The 14,436-nt window shown below is 42.2% G+C and overlaps 1 protein-coding gene across 7 annotated transcripts in view; it reads left to right on the top strand.

Annotated features, from left to right (window-relative positions):
- Window positions 1-8,550, top strand: part of FAM81A (family with sequence similarity 81 member A) — a 166,848-nt gene extending 158,298 nt beyond the window's left edge. For all 7 annotated transcript variants that reach the window (XM_017896078.1, XM_017896061.1, XM_017896070.1 and 4 more), the window contains 2 exons: window positions 1,411-1,606; window positions 6,251-8,550. In XM_017896078.1, coding sequence (XP_017751567.1) covers window positions 1,411-1,606; window positions 6,251-6,375 — 321 coding nt within the window. In that variant the 3' untranslated portion in view covers window positions 6,376-8,550. The remainder of the gene's footprint in view (window positions 1-1,410; window positions 1,607-6,250) is intronic.
- Window positions 8,551-14,436: the final 5,886 nt, after the last annotated feature.

Raw genomic sequence — 14,436 nt, 5'->3', positions numbered from 1 at the left:
AAAAAAACAAAAAAAAAAAAAAAAGAAAGACTTGCATATGTAGTATTCAAAATCGTTATGCTCCCAAACCAGTACCTGGCAAGCAAATTTTCGTTGGTTTTAATTGTTTAGCATGGCATCTCTGTCTCCCTTTCCTTTTCTTGCACTGTTTCCGCCTGTTGGATATTGACGATTGAGCTGAAATGACTGGTGCAGTACATCTCTGACTCTGCTGTCTCCAGATGTGGAGCTGTTGAATTGCAGACTCCGCATTGAGCACCATCAAGAGAGGAGTATCATGCCATAACCCACTTACAGCTTGGAGTTTGCAGTCTTGGCCTCCAAGCTCACTGGCAGACACAGATTCCCATAAAAACCAAGCATGTGGAAAGGAAAAGGAAAAAAGGAAAGACTTCATTTTGTATATGATTTTATATATATTTAAAATATTAGATATGTTCTTTTAAGTATTTCCCTGTATTTCCATCACATCTACTGATTGACTTACTTGGATTTATACTAATACATTTGTACTAATAATTCTGGGTCTTTGAATCACTGTTTATATATGGATTTGTCTAATAGGTAACAGTGAACCCCAGGATAATGGTAGCTTTCATGAAATAGAAACTTATTTTTTATTTCTCATAACAGAAGTCTAGGTATAGGTAATGCAGGACTGACGTGATAGCTTGTCAGTCCTCAGTGACCAAGGATCCTTCAACTTTTTGCCAATCCTAGAGTGATCCATATCTTCATAATTCAGTATAGCTGCTAGAGCTCCAGCCATTCTGGCTGAATTCCAGAAAGGGAAGGAAGAAGGAAGGAGTAAGGATATACATCAGCTGTCTTTTAACTTTTCCTGGAAACTGCCATATACACTTGTACTTACATCTCATTGAATGTAGTTTTTTTTTTTTTTTTTTTTTTTTTTTTGAGACAGAGTCTCACTCTGTTACCCAGGCTGGAGTGCAATGGCGAGATCTTGGCTTACTGCAACCTCGCCTCCCGGGTTCAAGTGATTCTCCTGCCTCAGCCTCCCATGTAGCTGGGATTACAGCACCCACCACCATCCCTGGCTAACTTTTGTATTTTTAGTAGAGACAGGGTTTCACCATGTTGGCCAGGCTTGTCTCTAACTTCTGACCTCAAGTGATCTGCCTGCCTTGGCCTCCCAAAGTGCTGGAATTACAGGTGTGAGCCACCACACCCGGCCTGAAAATGTAGTCTTTATTTTGAATGACCTTATACCCAGCTGAAAATCATGGATCTGTTAAGGAAGAAAGGGAGAATGGATATTATGGTGGGCAACAAGCAGCTGTTGTGAATCTGTTTCTTGCAGATTGTTGTTAAATGATATTATGGCTGATGTGAATGCAATGCGGATTTCTTTTTGGAGTGATTAAGTGCAGTTCTTATCATGGATCTCAGGGAGCCAGTGAAAGGGATATGGAGAAGAAGCTCAGCCAGATGTCAGCCAGACTTGACAAAATAGAAGAAGGTCAAAGGAAGACTTTCGATGGTCAGAGAACAAGGCAAGAAGAGGAGAAGATGCATGGGCGCATCACCAAGCTGGAGTTACAGATGAACCAGAACATCAAGGAAATGAAAGCGGAAGTTAATGCTGGTAGGCCAAAACCAAAACAACTCACATCCGTTATTTTCTGTTTGATCTAAAATCTATTAATGAGTATCCCCTGCAACTACCTATGAACCTGGCTAATGGTAATAACTGTGAAATATCCTTAGTTGATTTTCTGAGTAGCTGTGCTGTGTTGTCTAAGTAGCTACAATGCTGTATGAATTTCAGCTGTATAAAGAGCCACCATGAGAGACAGGCAAACAACTGAAACTGCTTAGCCTGCAACTGAGGTACATTTTCTTTAGCATCATCTGCCAAGTCTTTTCTGTTCATAGCCAAGGTTAACATGTCTCAGAAGGAAGCACATATCTTTGAGGGGGTTTTGAGGTCTTATTTTATAGTGCTAGCAGAACAGTACCACCCTGGCAATGAATGAGTTTCCTCTACTGGCAGGTCAGCAGGGCCCGTTAGTTCACACTTGCTTAGAGGAGAACATTAGCGCTGATTTCAAGTTCTGAGTGCCGTCATATACAGGAGGGATTAGATTTACACTCTGAACTCAGGAATACAGAACTGTGACCACTAAGTGGAAGGTACCCAAAGACAGCTTTTAACTCAATATGAGGCAGAAGTACCTTAAAGTTCATGAGTCCTAAAAGACGGATGGCTTTGGGAGCTTGAGAGCTCTTTGTTATGGAAAATATTCAAGTAGAGGCTGGTTGATCGTGGTCAGGAAGAAGATGTTCCTCTAGTGTGAGAAGTGGAATTAAATTCTCTCCCAGCTTCTTCCAATAGTATGATCCCATGAATTTTCTTCTGTGACATTGTTCTGTTTTGGCCACATGGAAATAAAAGTGCTAGTTATCTCAAGAATAATTTTGTTATTACCACTAAATGTTTATTATTTTATTTGTAGGAGCTACAATTAAATATATAAACTGGAGAACTTGTAAAGATAAAAATGAATTTTCTTTCTTAGTCTTTGGACTATTAAAATATGGTATTTGAATATTTCATCAATGTTTAACTTTGCATCATTCCCTGAATGAATGTATTGTTATCTATTTAACGTATGTTAAATTGAGGATGTTAATATTTAGCACCCAATATGAAAAGCCTCTGAGCCTTAAGGTAAAGCCATTGTCTTTATTACAAAGACAATATATTTCTTCTTTCTTTTTTTGTTTTGGAGACAGAATCTTGCTCTGTGCCAGGCTGGAGTGCAGTGGCGTGATCTTGGCTCACTGCAACCTCTGCCTCCAGGGTTCAAGCGATTCTCCTGCCTCAGCCTCCTGAGTAGCTGGGATTACAGGCACCCACCATCATGCCCAGCTAATTATTATTATTATTATTTTTTTTTTTGCTATTTTTAATAGAGACTAGGTTTCACCATGTTGGCCAGGCTCCTCTTGAACTCCCATCCTCAAATGATCCTTCCGCCTTGGCCTGCTGAAGTGCTGGGATTACAGGCAAGAGCCACCAGGCCTAGCCTCATGATGCTTTTTTGCCCTTTATTATTTCCATTTTTTTTTTGGAAATTAAAAAAAAAATGACAGAATGAGACAGGGGCTCACTCTGTTGCCTAGGCTGCAGTGAAGTGGTGTGATCGTAGCTCACTGCAACCTCTTGGGCTCAAGTGAACCCTCTTCCTCGACCTACTGAGCAGCTAGGACTTTGGGCATGTGCCACCATGCCCAGCTCATTTTTTTATTTAAAAAAATTTTTATTTAAGAGATGGGGCTTCAGTATGTTGCCCAGACTGGTCTGGAACTCCTGGCCTCAAGCAGTCCTCTTGCCTTGACCTGCCAAAGCGCTGGAATTACAGGTGTGAGCCCTGCCTGGTCGTCCTTTTATTATTTCAGTGTATACATCCTAAGAACAAGGATATTCCCTTCTAAATAACTTCAATACAATGTATCATCAATGAAATTTTTTTAATATTCAATTTTCAATGTGCCATTCTTTCCTTTATAGCAACCCTTTTCTAGTCCAGTGTCTTTTTTTTTCTAATTACATGTTTTTTAAATAAAAAATTATTGTATATATTTAAGTTATATAAGATGTTTATATTTTGATATACGTATGCATAGTGAAATAGTTACCGTATTCAAGCAGGTTAACATATGTATCGTCTCACAGGTATTTGTGTGTGTGTGTGTGTGTATGGCATCAACACCTGAAAACGTACTCTTTTAGCAAAAATGCCAAATACAATACAATATTATTGACTGTAGTCCTCATGCTATACATTAGATGTCTGTTTTTGTTCATTCTGCATATCAGCAATTTGTATCTTTTCACCTGCATCTCCCCATTTCCTCCTCTTCCTCCCCACCTTTGGCAACCACCATTTTTTTCTCTATGTCTATTTTTTTTTTTTTTTTTTTTTTTTGAGACAGAGTCCTGCTCTGTCACCCAGGCTGGAGTGCAGTGGCGCGATCTCGGCTCACTGTGACCTGTTCTTCCCTGGTTCAAGTGATTCTCATGCCTCAGCCTCGTGGATAGCTGGGATTGTAGATGTGCACCACCATGTCCAGCTAATTTTTGTATTTTTAGTAGAGATGGAGTTTCATGGTGTTGGCCAGGCTGGTCTCGAACTCCTGACCTCAAGTAATCCACCCACCTTGGCTGGCCGGCCTTCCTTCCTTCATTCCTTCCTTCCTTCCTTCCTTCCTTCCTTTCTCTTTCTTTCCTTCCTTCCTTCCTTCGTTCCTTCCTTCTTTCCTTCCTTCCCTCCTCCTTTTCTTTTTTTAGATTCCACATATGAGATCATGCAGTATTTTTCTTTCTGTATCTGTCTTATTTCACTTAGCATAATGTCCTCCATTTTTATCCATTTGTGACAAATGGCAGGCTCTCCTGTTTTTTTTTGTAAGGATGAATAATATTCATCATATGTATATATACACAACTTCTTTATTCACTTATTTTTTGGACACACTGCATTTGTTTCCATATCTTGGCTATTGTAAATAATGGTGCAGTGAACAGGGGAGTGCAGATATCTTTATGAGGTAGTAATTTAATTTCCTTTGGGAATATACCCAATAGTGAGATTCCTGGGTCGTATGGTAGTTCTATTTTAAATTTCTTTAGTAACCTCTATACCAAGCTTGTCCAACCCACATTCTGCAGGCCACATGCGACCCAGGATGGCTTTGAATGAAGCCCACCCCAAATCTGTAAACGTTCTTAAAACATTATGAGATTTTTTTGTGATTTTTTTGTTTGTTTAGCTCATCAGCTGTCATTAGTGTTAGTGTATTTGTATTGCCCAAGACAATTCTTCCAGTGTGGTCCAGGGAAGCCGAAAGATTGGACACCCCTGCCCTATACTGTTTTCCACAATGGCTGCCCCATTCTGCATTCCCACCAGCAGTGTACAAGTGTTCTCCTTTCTTCACACCCTTGCCAGCACTTGTACTCTTTTGTCTTTTTGATAGTAGCCATCCTAACAGGTGTGAGGTAATGACTCCTTGTGGTTTTAATTTGTATTGCCCTTATGATTAGTGATGTTGGCCCCTTCGGGTTCTAATCCAGAATTACACATCGTGTTTAGTTGTCATATTTCTTTATTTAGTCTCTATTATTCTGGATCAGTTTCTCAATGATCTTGACAGTTTTTTTTTTTTTTTTTTGAGACGGAGTCTGGCTCTGTCGCCCAGGCTGGAGTGCAGTGGCCGGATCTCAGCTCACTGCAAGCTCCGCCTCCCGGGTTTACGCCATTCTCCTGCCTCCGCCTCCCAAGTAGCTGGGACTACAAACGCCCGCCACCTCGCCCGGCTAGTTTTTTATATTTTTTAGTAGAGACGGGGTTTCACCGTATTAGCCAGGATGGTCTCGATCTCCTGACCTTGTGATCCTCCCGTCTCGGCCTCCCAAAGTGCTGGGATTACAGGCTTGAGCCACCGCGCCCGGCCGACAGTTTTAAAGAGTACCAGCCAGCCAGCATTTTGTAGACTATCCCTCAGTTTCGATTTGTTTGCTTCATCTTTTTTTTTTTTTTTTTTTTTTTTTTTTGAGATGGAGTCTTGCTCTGTCGCCCAGGCTGGAGTGCAGTAGTATAATCTTGGCTCACTGCAACCTCCGCTTCCTGGGTTCAAGCGATTCTCCTGCCTCAGCCTCCTAAGTAGCTGGGACTACAGGCATGCACCACCATACTTAGCTAATTTTTGTATTTTTAGTAGAGATGGGGTGTCGCCATGTTGGCCAGGCTGGTCTCGAACTCCTGACCTCAGATGATCCACCCGCATTGGCCTCCCAAAGTGCTGGGATTACTGGCATGAGCCACCGTACCAGGCCTGTTTGCTTCATCTTGATATGAATTAAGTTGTGCATTTGGTATTCTTTAAAAATGTCAAGAAGTGATGTTGTGACCTGCTTGGGGTATCTTTTCAGGAGTTACACGATGTTGGTTTCTCCCAGTATTGGTGACATGAGCTTTGATCACTTGGTTAAAGTGGTATGTGACAGTCTTCTCCATTGTAATCGTTCCTTTTCCTTTTGTAAATTAAAAGTAATCTCTAGGGAGAAACTAGAAACTCACCTGTTCCCCATCAAACTTTTACCCCAGGGGTTTTAGCATCTATTAATAATTTTTGCGTGAATCAACCATTACCAGATGCTATAGAATTTGATATAGAATTTTTAAAAAATATTAACTCTTGTGAAATTTACCTCTCCTTCAAGGGTTTACAGCTGTCTATGAAAGCATAGGATCCCTCAGGCAAGTTCTCGAGGCCAAGATGAAGCTGGACAGGGACCAGCTACAGAAGCAAATCCAGCTGATGCAGAAGCCAGAAACTCCCATGTGAAGGGAGCTGGGACAAGGTCCTAAAAGACAGTTTTGCCAGTGGGGTCAGGAGCCGGATACCTCTGTAGCCAGGCCGTCGCCACTTTCGGGATTGTTCCATCCATGGCGTGCATGTGCCAAGAAATGTGTTTAATGGGTCTAAATGTTTACCTTGAGTCTTGAAAATACTCTTTCTTTAAAAGTATGAAATACAGTTTTTACCCGTTTATTTCACTTCTCTAAATTCAGTGGAAATCCCCTGCCCTGGATTTTGAAAGGCTTTTATCTTCTTCATTTTACGAATGGAAAATGACAATTTTCTTCAATGCTTGATGCACTAATGAAGACTGTTTACTATTTTGAAAAATGTCATGGCGATTTTTTTTAAATTAAGAAACTAATGAATCATTACAGGAATGTGTTGTTCCTCACCGTAAATTAAGAGAATGTCCCAGTAGATTAGACTTCAACCTTTGAGTCCAATTTGGATTTTCTTATTGTTGTCTATGCATTTCTTATATTGGTTATCTTCTTGTAAATCTTCTGTCTTTTGTAAGGGGAAAGGATTTAACATTTAGAATAAACCCCACCATTTATGTAATGGAAATAGTTTAAAAATTGCTAACTGCCATATGGATTGCAAATTAAATGGAGACTTATTTAGATAAAGTAAGGCTCAATATTGGCATCGACCACCTAGATATTACAGGTTTTAATATTTAAAACTATTTTTGAATTATCCACAGCCTGTATAGTGATAGCCATATATTTAATAATGGAATGGTGGTTAACAATCTATTTACTGCACAATTAATTGTTCACTAATCAAATAGAATGTGATAATTTTTCAGACTTTATGATCTCTCTCTTTCCAAAATTGGCACAAAGTGCTAGGGTTTATATACACTTATTGTAACTGTATTTTTGTGCCTTGGTTTTATCATGTCAATGCACTGTACTCTGTAAAAGTTTTGCAGACAAAATAGAAAGTATGATAATCCGTCAGAAGTATGATGTAAAACTGGAATCCTCTGTATTTTTTAAATGTTCTAAAAATTTTATCACTGTTAAGGTATTAATCATTCAGTATTACTAATGGAATAGAAATTCATACTTTTGTATGGACAACAATTCAAATTGATATTGCATTTATAGCACTGTCAAGAAACTTTCATCTTGAACAACTTTATAGATTATGGGTGTTTTATTTTCAATCGCCATATGTGATCAGTCATTGGAAATTGGCCCCAGTGCTGTTTGTTCATCTCTGTATGTAAAAACTGACAGTGAGACACACTGATCTGAACTGTGAGGGTGCCCCAGGAAAAGAAAACAGGAATACTTTAACAATTAAAAGAAAAAAAATGTTTTTTGTTTGCCAAGGACTCAGGAAAATAAAAGCATTTTCTATTTTAGGACAAATCACAAATGAAGTATCTGACTGGCTATTACTGTTTACCCATATAAAATATGCTGCTAAAGTATGTATTTTGCTCTCAATGGCTTGACAATTTTTTTTTCAAATTTGGACATGAGAGGTTATATAGGGACTCTATTATCCAACACATATTTTCTTATTTTGCCACAAATTTCCACTTAACAAAGAAAAAAAGAGGTGATTGCTGTTTTGCAATCAGAAAGTGAATTTCTTCTATGGTAGCGTACACGTTTCATGTGGTTCTCCACGTTTAAGCACAAACCACAGCACAGGAAGCCACAGCCCCTCCAGCATCTCTGTCCTCTGGGGTCTTTGAGGAGAAGGAATCAGAACATCGACACCTGGGAAGAGGGAGGCGGGGAGCACCAGCTGGACTCTGGCCAAGGGGTGACGTAAGCAGGTGACACTGGGCTGTCAGCTGAGCTTCTCAGGTGCTTCTGACATTGCCAGCCCCTTGAGATGAGCCACCGCAGGCGTGCTCCACCTCGGCTACACGTTGGAATCATCTGGAGGAGTCGGGAAACCTACTGATGTCCCCCTGTGCCTCCTAGACCGATTAAGTCAGAACCTGTGGGAGGTGGGTCGCAGGCATCAGTGCGTGCCTGAGGCCTCCGTCCGTGTGTTTGGGTGTGCGACCAAGGTGGTGAGCTGCCGAGCCACAGTGCAGTACTCTTCTCACCAAAGCTCAAATGAGAATCAGCTTCCATGTTCTTTCCTTTACCAGAAATTTGCAATAAAAAGAAAAATAAAACTTTCAAATAAATGTGGTGTATGATTTTTAAATTGAAAAGTCTTTTAGTGTTGAGCTGAAGACTTAATTAGGTAAAATGCCATAGGAAATATTTCTGTTTGCTCTCTGTGGAAACGCTTGGATGGTGAAATAACGTGCTCAAGTCCTGGCAGCCTCTCTGAGGACTGGAATGTCGTTGGGAGCTGCTGGTCTGTGGGCTTTGACGCTGTGGGGACTTCTCTGCAGCCTTCTTGTCTCTGGCAGTTCTCGGGTGTGTGCTGTATCCCTTGTGTGTGTCAACTCTTTTCATTTTAACGAGTTGAGTTCAATACCATTTCCCCATTTTATAGATGAGAAAACAGAGTCACCTAAAGGTTAAGCAACTTTCCCCAAATCCTACAGCTAATAAGTGGGAGCCATGATTCAAACCAGGCCGCCTACTTCCACACTCTGGAGCATTACCAGCACACTGCACTACTTCCAAAGACACATTCTGGCTTCCCTCATAAGTGACTTGCTAGGCCACCGACACCAGTCATATCTCTATCTATGCTTCGCCTCCCGCCATCTGAGAACCCTTGCTTTTTAATGCCCCAATTCTGAATACCTAATGAGGCAATCTAATTAGCTTGTCAAATGTCTTCCCCTGGCTGTATTGATGGAGGCACCAGAGGTGGGGGGAGTTGGTGCCACAGGACTTGTAGGATCACAGGCATTTCATCCCCTGCCCTTGGGCTGTCTGAGGTTGTGGGCCCCGGCTCTACACATTGGGAGATGGATTGTGTTGGGGGAGTATAGAGCAGAACAGAGAAGATGGCTCCATTCAAGTTGTGATGATCTCACTAGGCTTTCAGGGGGAAAAAGAATCACAAAGCATCATGACATCAGTCCCTTGCTCTGCCACACAGCCCTCCTGACAGGTTGTTTACAACACAGCAGCGTGCTTCCACCAGCACGAGTGAGAGAGATGGTGAACGGGAAGGAAGCTAGTCTTTTGTAACCTAATCTCAGAAGTGACAAGCTACCACTTCCACTATTCTCTTCATGAAAAGCAAGTCCAGCGCACACACAGCGGGAGGGGATCGCACAAGGGGCTGAACACCTGGGGATGGGGTCACTGGGAGACATTTTACCGACTTCTTGCCCCAGCCAGAATCTGGACTCTGAGAGTCAGGTAGGCCTGCAGTGCAGTGTCTACTCTAAAAGGATACCTGCAGAGGTCCTTTAGCTCTGGATTTATAAGGATGACAAAATCACTTTTTGAGATGAACTGAACCAAAAAATGGGTCAAGATGAATTGACAATTTCCAATAGTCATGTGAGGGAACTTAGAAGTGGATCTCCCTACCCAAAAGAACTGAAAGTGAGGACTCAGTATGTGTACACCTGGGCACGGTGGCTCACGCCTGTAATCCCAGCACTTTGAGAGGCCGAGGTGGGCGGATCACCTGAGGTCAGAAGTTTGAGACCAGCCTGGCCAATATGGTGAAACCCTGTCTCTACTAAAAATACAAAAATGAGCTGGGCCTGGTGACACACACCTATAATCCCAGCTACTCCATAGGCTGACGCAGAATTGCCTGAACCTGGAAGGCAGAGGTTGTAGTGAGCCGAGATCGTGCTATTACACTCCAGCCTGGGCAGCAGAGTGAGAGTCCGTCTCAAAAAAAAAACAAAAGTGAAAATTCTCAGGCCTCACCCAGACCTACTGAATCAGAGGCTCTGAGATGGGCTCACCAAATTGCTTCAAGTCCTGCAGGTGATTCTAATATAAAATCTGAGGCCTGTTGCACTAATAAGTAGCCACTAATTACGTGGATTTTTTTTTTAACAGTCAAGAGGTCCTTAATTTTTTTTGGCACCTATTATGCCATAAATTCACAGGGAAGAGGTTCCAGCAGCTCAGGCTCCCTTCTGTTGGTTCACAAAGTATGCTTCTCTTGGGAGAGCAAGCTGGTGCTTCAATGGAACTTAGGTACGTTTCTCTTTGGGTTCCTTCTTTTTCTGATCGTTTTCTTGCAGCGTTTAGGAAACTATCTTGGCTCTTTAAGTACTTCATATGCTCAACATATACAGTAATTCTCTTGGCTAGAATCTTGTTTATTTACAGAAATGCCAACAGAGGCCGGGCGCGGTGGCTCAGGCCTGTAATCCCAGCACTTTGGGAGGCCGAGACGGGAGGATCACAAGGTCAGGAGATCGAGACCATCCTGGCTAACACAGTGAAACCCCGTCTCTACTAAAAAATACAAAAAACTAGCCGGGCGAGGTGGCGGGCGCCTGTAGTCCCAGCTACTCGGGAGGCTGAGGCAGGAGAATGGCGTAAACCCAGGAGGTGGAGCTTGCAGTGAGCTGAGATCCGGCCACTGCACTCCAGCCTGGGCGACAGAGCGAGACTCCGTCTCAAAAAAAAAAAAAAAAAAAAAAAAAAGAAATGCCAACAGCATGCTGGGTAGCACTGTAGAATTCCAGCTTTGCCATGGTAACATTTGTGGGGTATTCCTTTTTGAACAGTACCCACTCCCTTGATGTCTGTAACATCTCCCTTCTTGTAGATTCGTACATGTGTGTCCAAAGGAGCAACTCTATAAAAGGCCCAGGGAACAGAGGGCAGGTGCTTCTCCTCTTTCCCTTTTTTTTCATCATTTAGGCAAATGATTAGAAGATGGTCGTTCCAGCCAAAAGAAAATATGTGATCATTTAAATGTAAATATAAATTCATCAGAATTAGATATATCTTAACATTTAGTTTCTCAGTTGCACTAGCCACATCTAAAGTGCTCAGTAGCCTCCCATGGTCAGTGCTTACTGTATTGCCTGTGCAAATGCAGACAAGTTCTATAACTGCAGGAATTTCCACTGGATAGTCCTCAAAGTGTCCCCAGAGCAGCAGCATCTAGAGCAGTAGTTACCTCACTCTTCCAACTTACAGCCTGATATGGTTTGGCTGTGTCCCCACCCAAATCTTAACTCAAACTGTAGCTCCCATAATTCCCATGTGTCTTGGGAGAGACCTGGTGGGAGGTAATTGAATTGTGGGGGCCGATTTTTCCCCTGCTGTTCTCGTGATAGGGAATAAGGCTCATGAGATCTGATGGTTTTATAAAGGGGAGTTCCCCTGCACACGCTTTCTTGGCTGATGCCATGTAAGATGTGACTTTGCTCCTCATTCGCCTTACGCCATGATTGTGAGGCCTCCCCAACCATGTGGAATTGGGAGTCCATTAAATCTCTTTCCTTTATAAATTACCCAGTCTCGGGTATGTATTTATTAGCAGCATGAGAGCAGACAAATACACAGCCCTGTCTACAACTCTGCACCATCATCTGTCAGGCTAAAATGAGCTTTGGAGCTGGAAATGCTCTCCAGTCTCATTCCTACAATATTATGTCAGTTGTCCCTGTTAGAATAATTTCCTAGTTCTTTATAAGATTTTATCTTTAAGCAAGATTAGTAAACTCTGGAGATCTGGCCGGGCATGGTGGCTCATGCCTGTAATCCTAGCACTTTGGGAGACCAAGTCAGGTAGATCACCTGAGGTCAGGAGTTTGAGACCAGCCTGGCCAACATGGTGAAACCCTGACTCTACTAAAAATATAAAAATTAGCCAAGCGTGATGACATGCACCTGTAATCCCAGGTACTCGGGAGGCTGACGCAGGAGAATCACTTGAACCTGGGAGGCAGAGGTTGCAGTGAGCTGAGATCACGCCACTACACTCCAGCCTGGGTGACAGAGCGAGACTCCATCTCAAAAAAACAAAACAAAACAAATCAAAGAAACAAAAACAACTCGAGATCTGCTGTATAACATTGCACCTATAGTCAACAGCTATGTGTTGTACCTTAAAACTTCGTTAAGAGGGTAGATCTCATGTTGCATGTCCTTACCACAATAAATTTTTTAAAAAAGATTTTTATCTCATCTGTCAGTTCTGACTAGTAGATAGAGGTACCTGGAGCACTGTGTTGGGAAGGATTTGGTAGCTGGCACCAGATGCAGGGGGAAGAGCCAGCCCAAGGCTGATGGGGTGGTGTCTTGTGAACTGTGTGTCTGCCGGGCTTGCCCCAGGACATCCTGGGCATGTGGGATGCCTGGCAAAGGCTTGTTGGCCAGGGGAGTCCAGTGATTCTGATGCTCCCTAGTGAGGGGGCCCCTTACAGGTCTGGAATGAAGGTGAGTGACAGTGAGGCATTCACTTTGGTAAATTTAGAGGGGCACCAAATACTAAGATTATATTTTAATGCAATATTTTAAAAGATCAGCATTAATACTAAAAAATTCCAGATGAACAGGGCTGGGAGCAGTGGCTCATGCCTATAATCCCAGCACTTTGGGAGGCTGAAGTGAGCAGATCACGAGGTCAGGAGATCGAGACCATCCTGGCTAACACAGTGAAACCCCGTCTCTACTAAAAAATACAAACAATTAGCCGGGCATGCTGGCAGGCGCCTAGAGTCCCAGCTACTCGGGAGGCCTAGGCAGGAGAATGGCGCGAACCTGGGAGGCAGAGCTTGCAGTGAGCCGAGATCGTGCCACTGCACTCTAGCCTGGGTGACAGAGTGAGACTCCGTCTCAAAAACAAAACAAAACAAAGCAAAATTCCAGGTGAACAAAATATCAAATCTTCACTAAAAACCAGATCTGACTGTGCTATGTGGTGTCATTTTGGAATTGAGGCAAAAGAAAACTATTTCCCTCTATACACATGTTTTATGCAAAATTGGACATATTGTTTTTTGTGAGGGTTTTTGATTTTTGGAAATATTACATGGTAATATTATTTACTTGGTTATTGAGATTTTGGTCTGCCCCTCTCCTTATCACTTTTTTTTTTTAAGACAGGGTCTCCCTCTGTCACCCAGGCTGGAAGCTGTGGTGTGATCATAGCTCATAGCTCATTACAGCCTCAGTCTCCTGAGTAGCTAGGATTACAGGTGTGCACCACCATGCCTGGCTAATTAAAATAAAAAAAAAATTGTAGATATGGGGTCTTACTATGTTGCCCAGGGTGGTCTTAACTCCTGGCCTCCAGGAATCCTCCCAGCTCAGCCTCCCAAAATGCTGGGATTACTGGTGTGAGCAACCATGCTCGGCCTCTCCTTACCTTTTGCATTTGAGTCTGCTTTACCCTAATCCTGACCCTGCCCTGATATCTAGAAATTTGGAGCTAAATTCAGCGCTTAGTTTTTATAATTAGCTTATCTTGGGGTTATCTGATTGCTTTAGATGGTCTCTGGTGTGTTTTTATTTCTAATTACCATACTTTGTTTAATTTTTAAACTTGTAGTTTAATTATTCTTGAAACCGACTTGGGCCACAGGTAAAGCAAAGATCTGACTCTGAGCAGGTGTGACTCCTCTGAGACATGGAGGAAGAGAGGGAGGGGAGCGAAGATGTTTGCAGATTTCCAGCACTTACTGCCAGCCACCAGAGAAGTGGGAGGAGCTCTCCACAGCACTGCAAGGCCCGCCCATGGGATTCACTGTCCTTTGTTGCCCCCACCTGGAGAGAATGAAAACTCCTAGGGAATCTGTTTCAATAGGGAGAACCCAGAACCAAGGAATGCCTCAGGAAAAGAGCCCCTAGAGATCATGAAACCGCTAATGCAAAATTGTAGCTGAGACAGCAAAAGAGATCTGACCTAGCCAACTCCACCTTGCTTCTAAGCTCCAAGCTGTCTTTATTCTTTCCTGGGTATAGGCTGAACTAAGTTTGGGAGAAACTTAGTTTATAAAAACAAAGGTGATTAACAGCCGTTTCCCATTCTTGCCTATATTTAATGATAAAATACATTAAATACATTAAAACAAACCCCTTCTTGCCTGTATTTAACGATAAAATACAAGTTAAAGAATTTTTTTTTTTTTTTTTTTTTTTTTTTTTTTTTTTTTTTTTTTTTTTTTTCTCTCTT

Source organism: Rhinopithecus bieti, unplaced genomic scaffold (genome assembly GCF_001698545.2).
Source record: "Rhinopithecus bieti isolate Rb0 unplaced genomic scaffold, ASM169854v2 scaffold_947, whole genome shotgun sequence".
NCBI classification, from domain to species: Eukaryota; Metazoa; Chordata; class Mammalia; order Primates; family Cercopithecidae; genus Rhinopithecus; species Rhinopithecus bieti.
The sequence above is the reverse complement of the archived record's forward strand: the minus strand, read 5'-3'. Positions and strand labels throughout refer to the sequence as shown.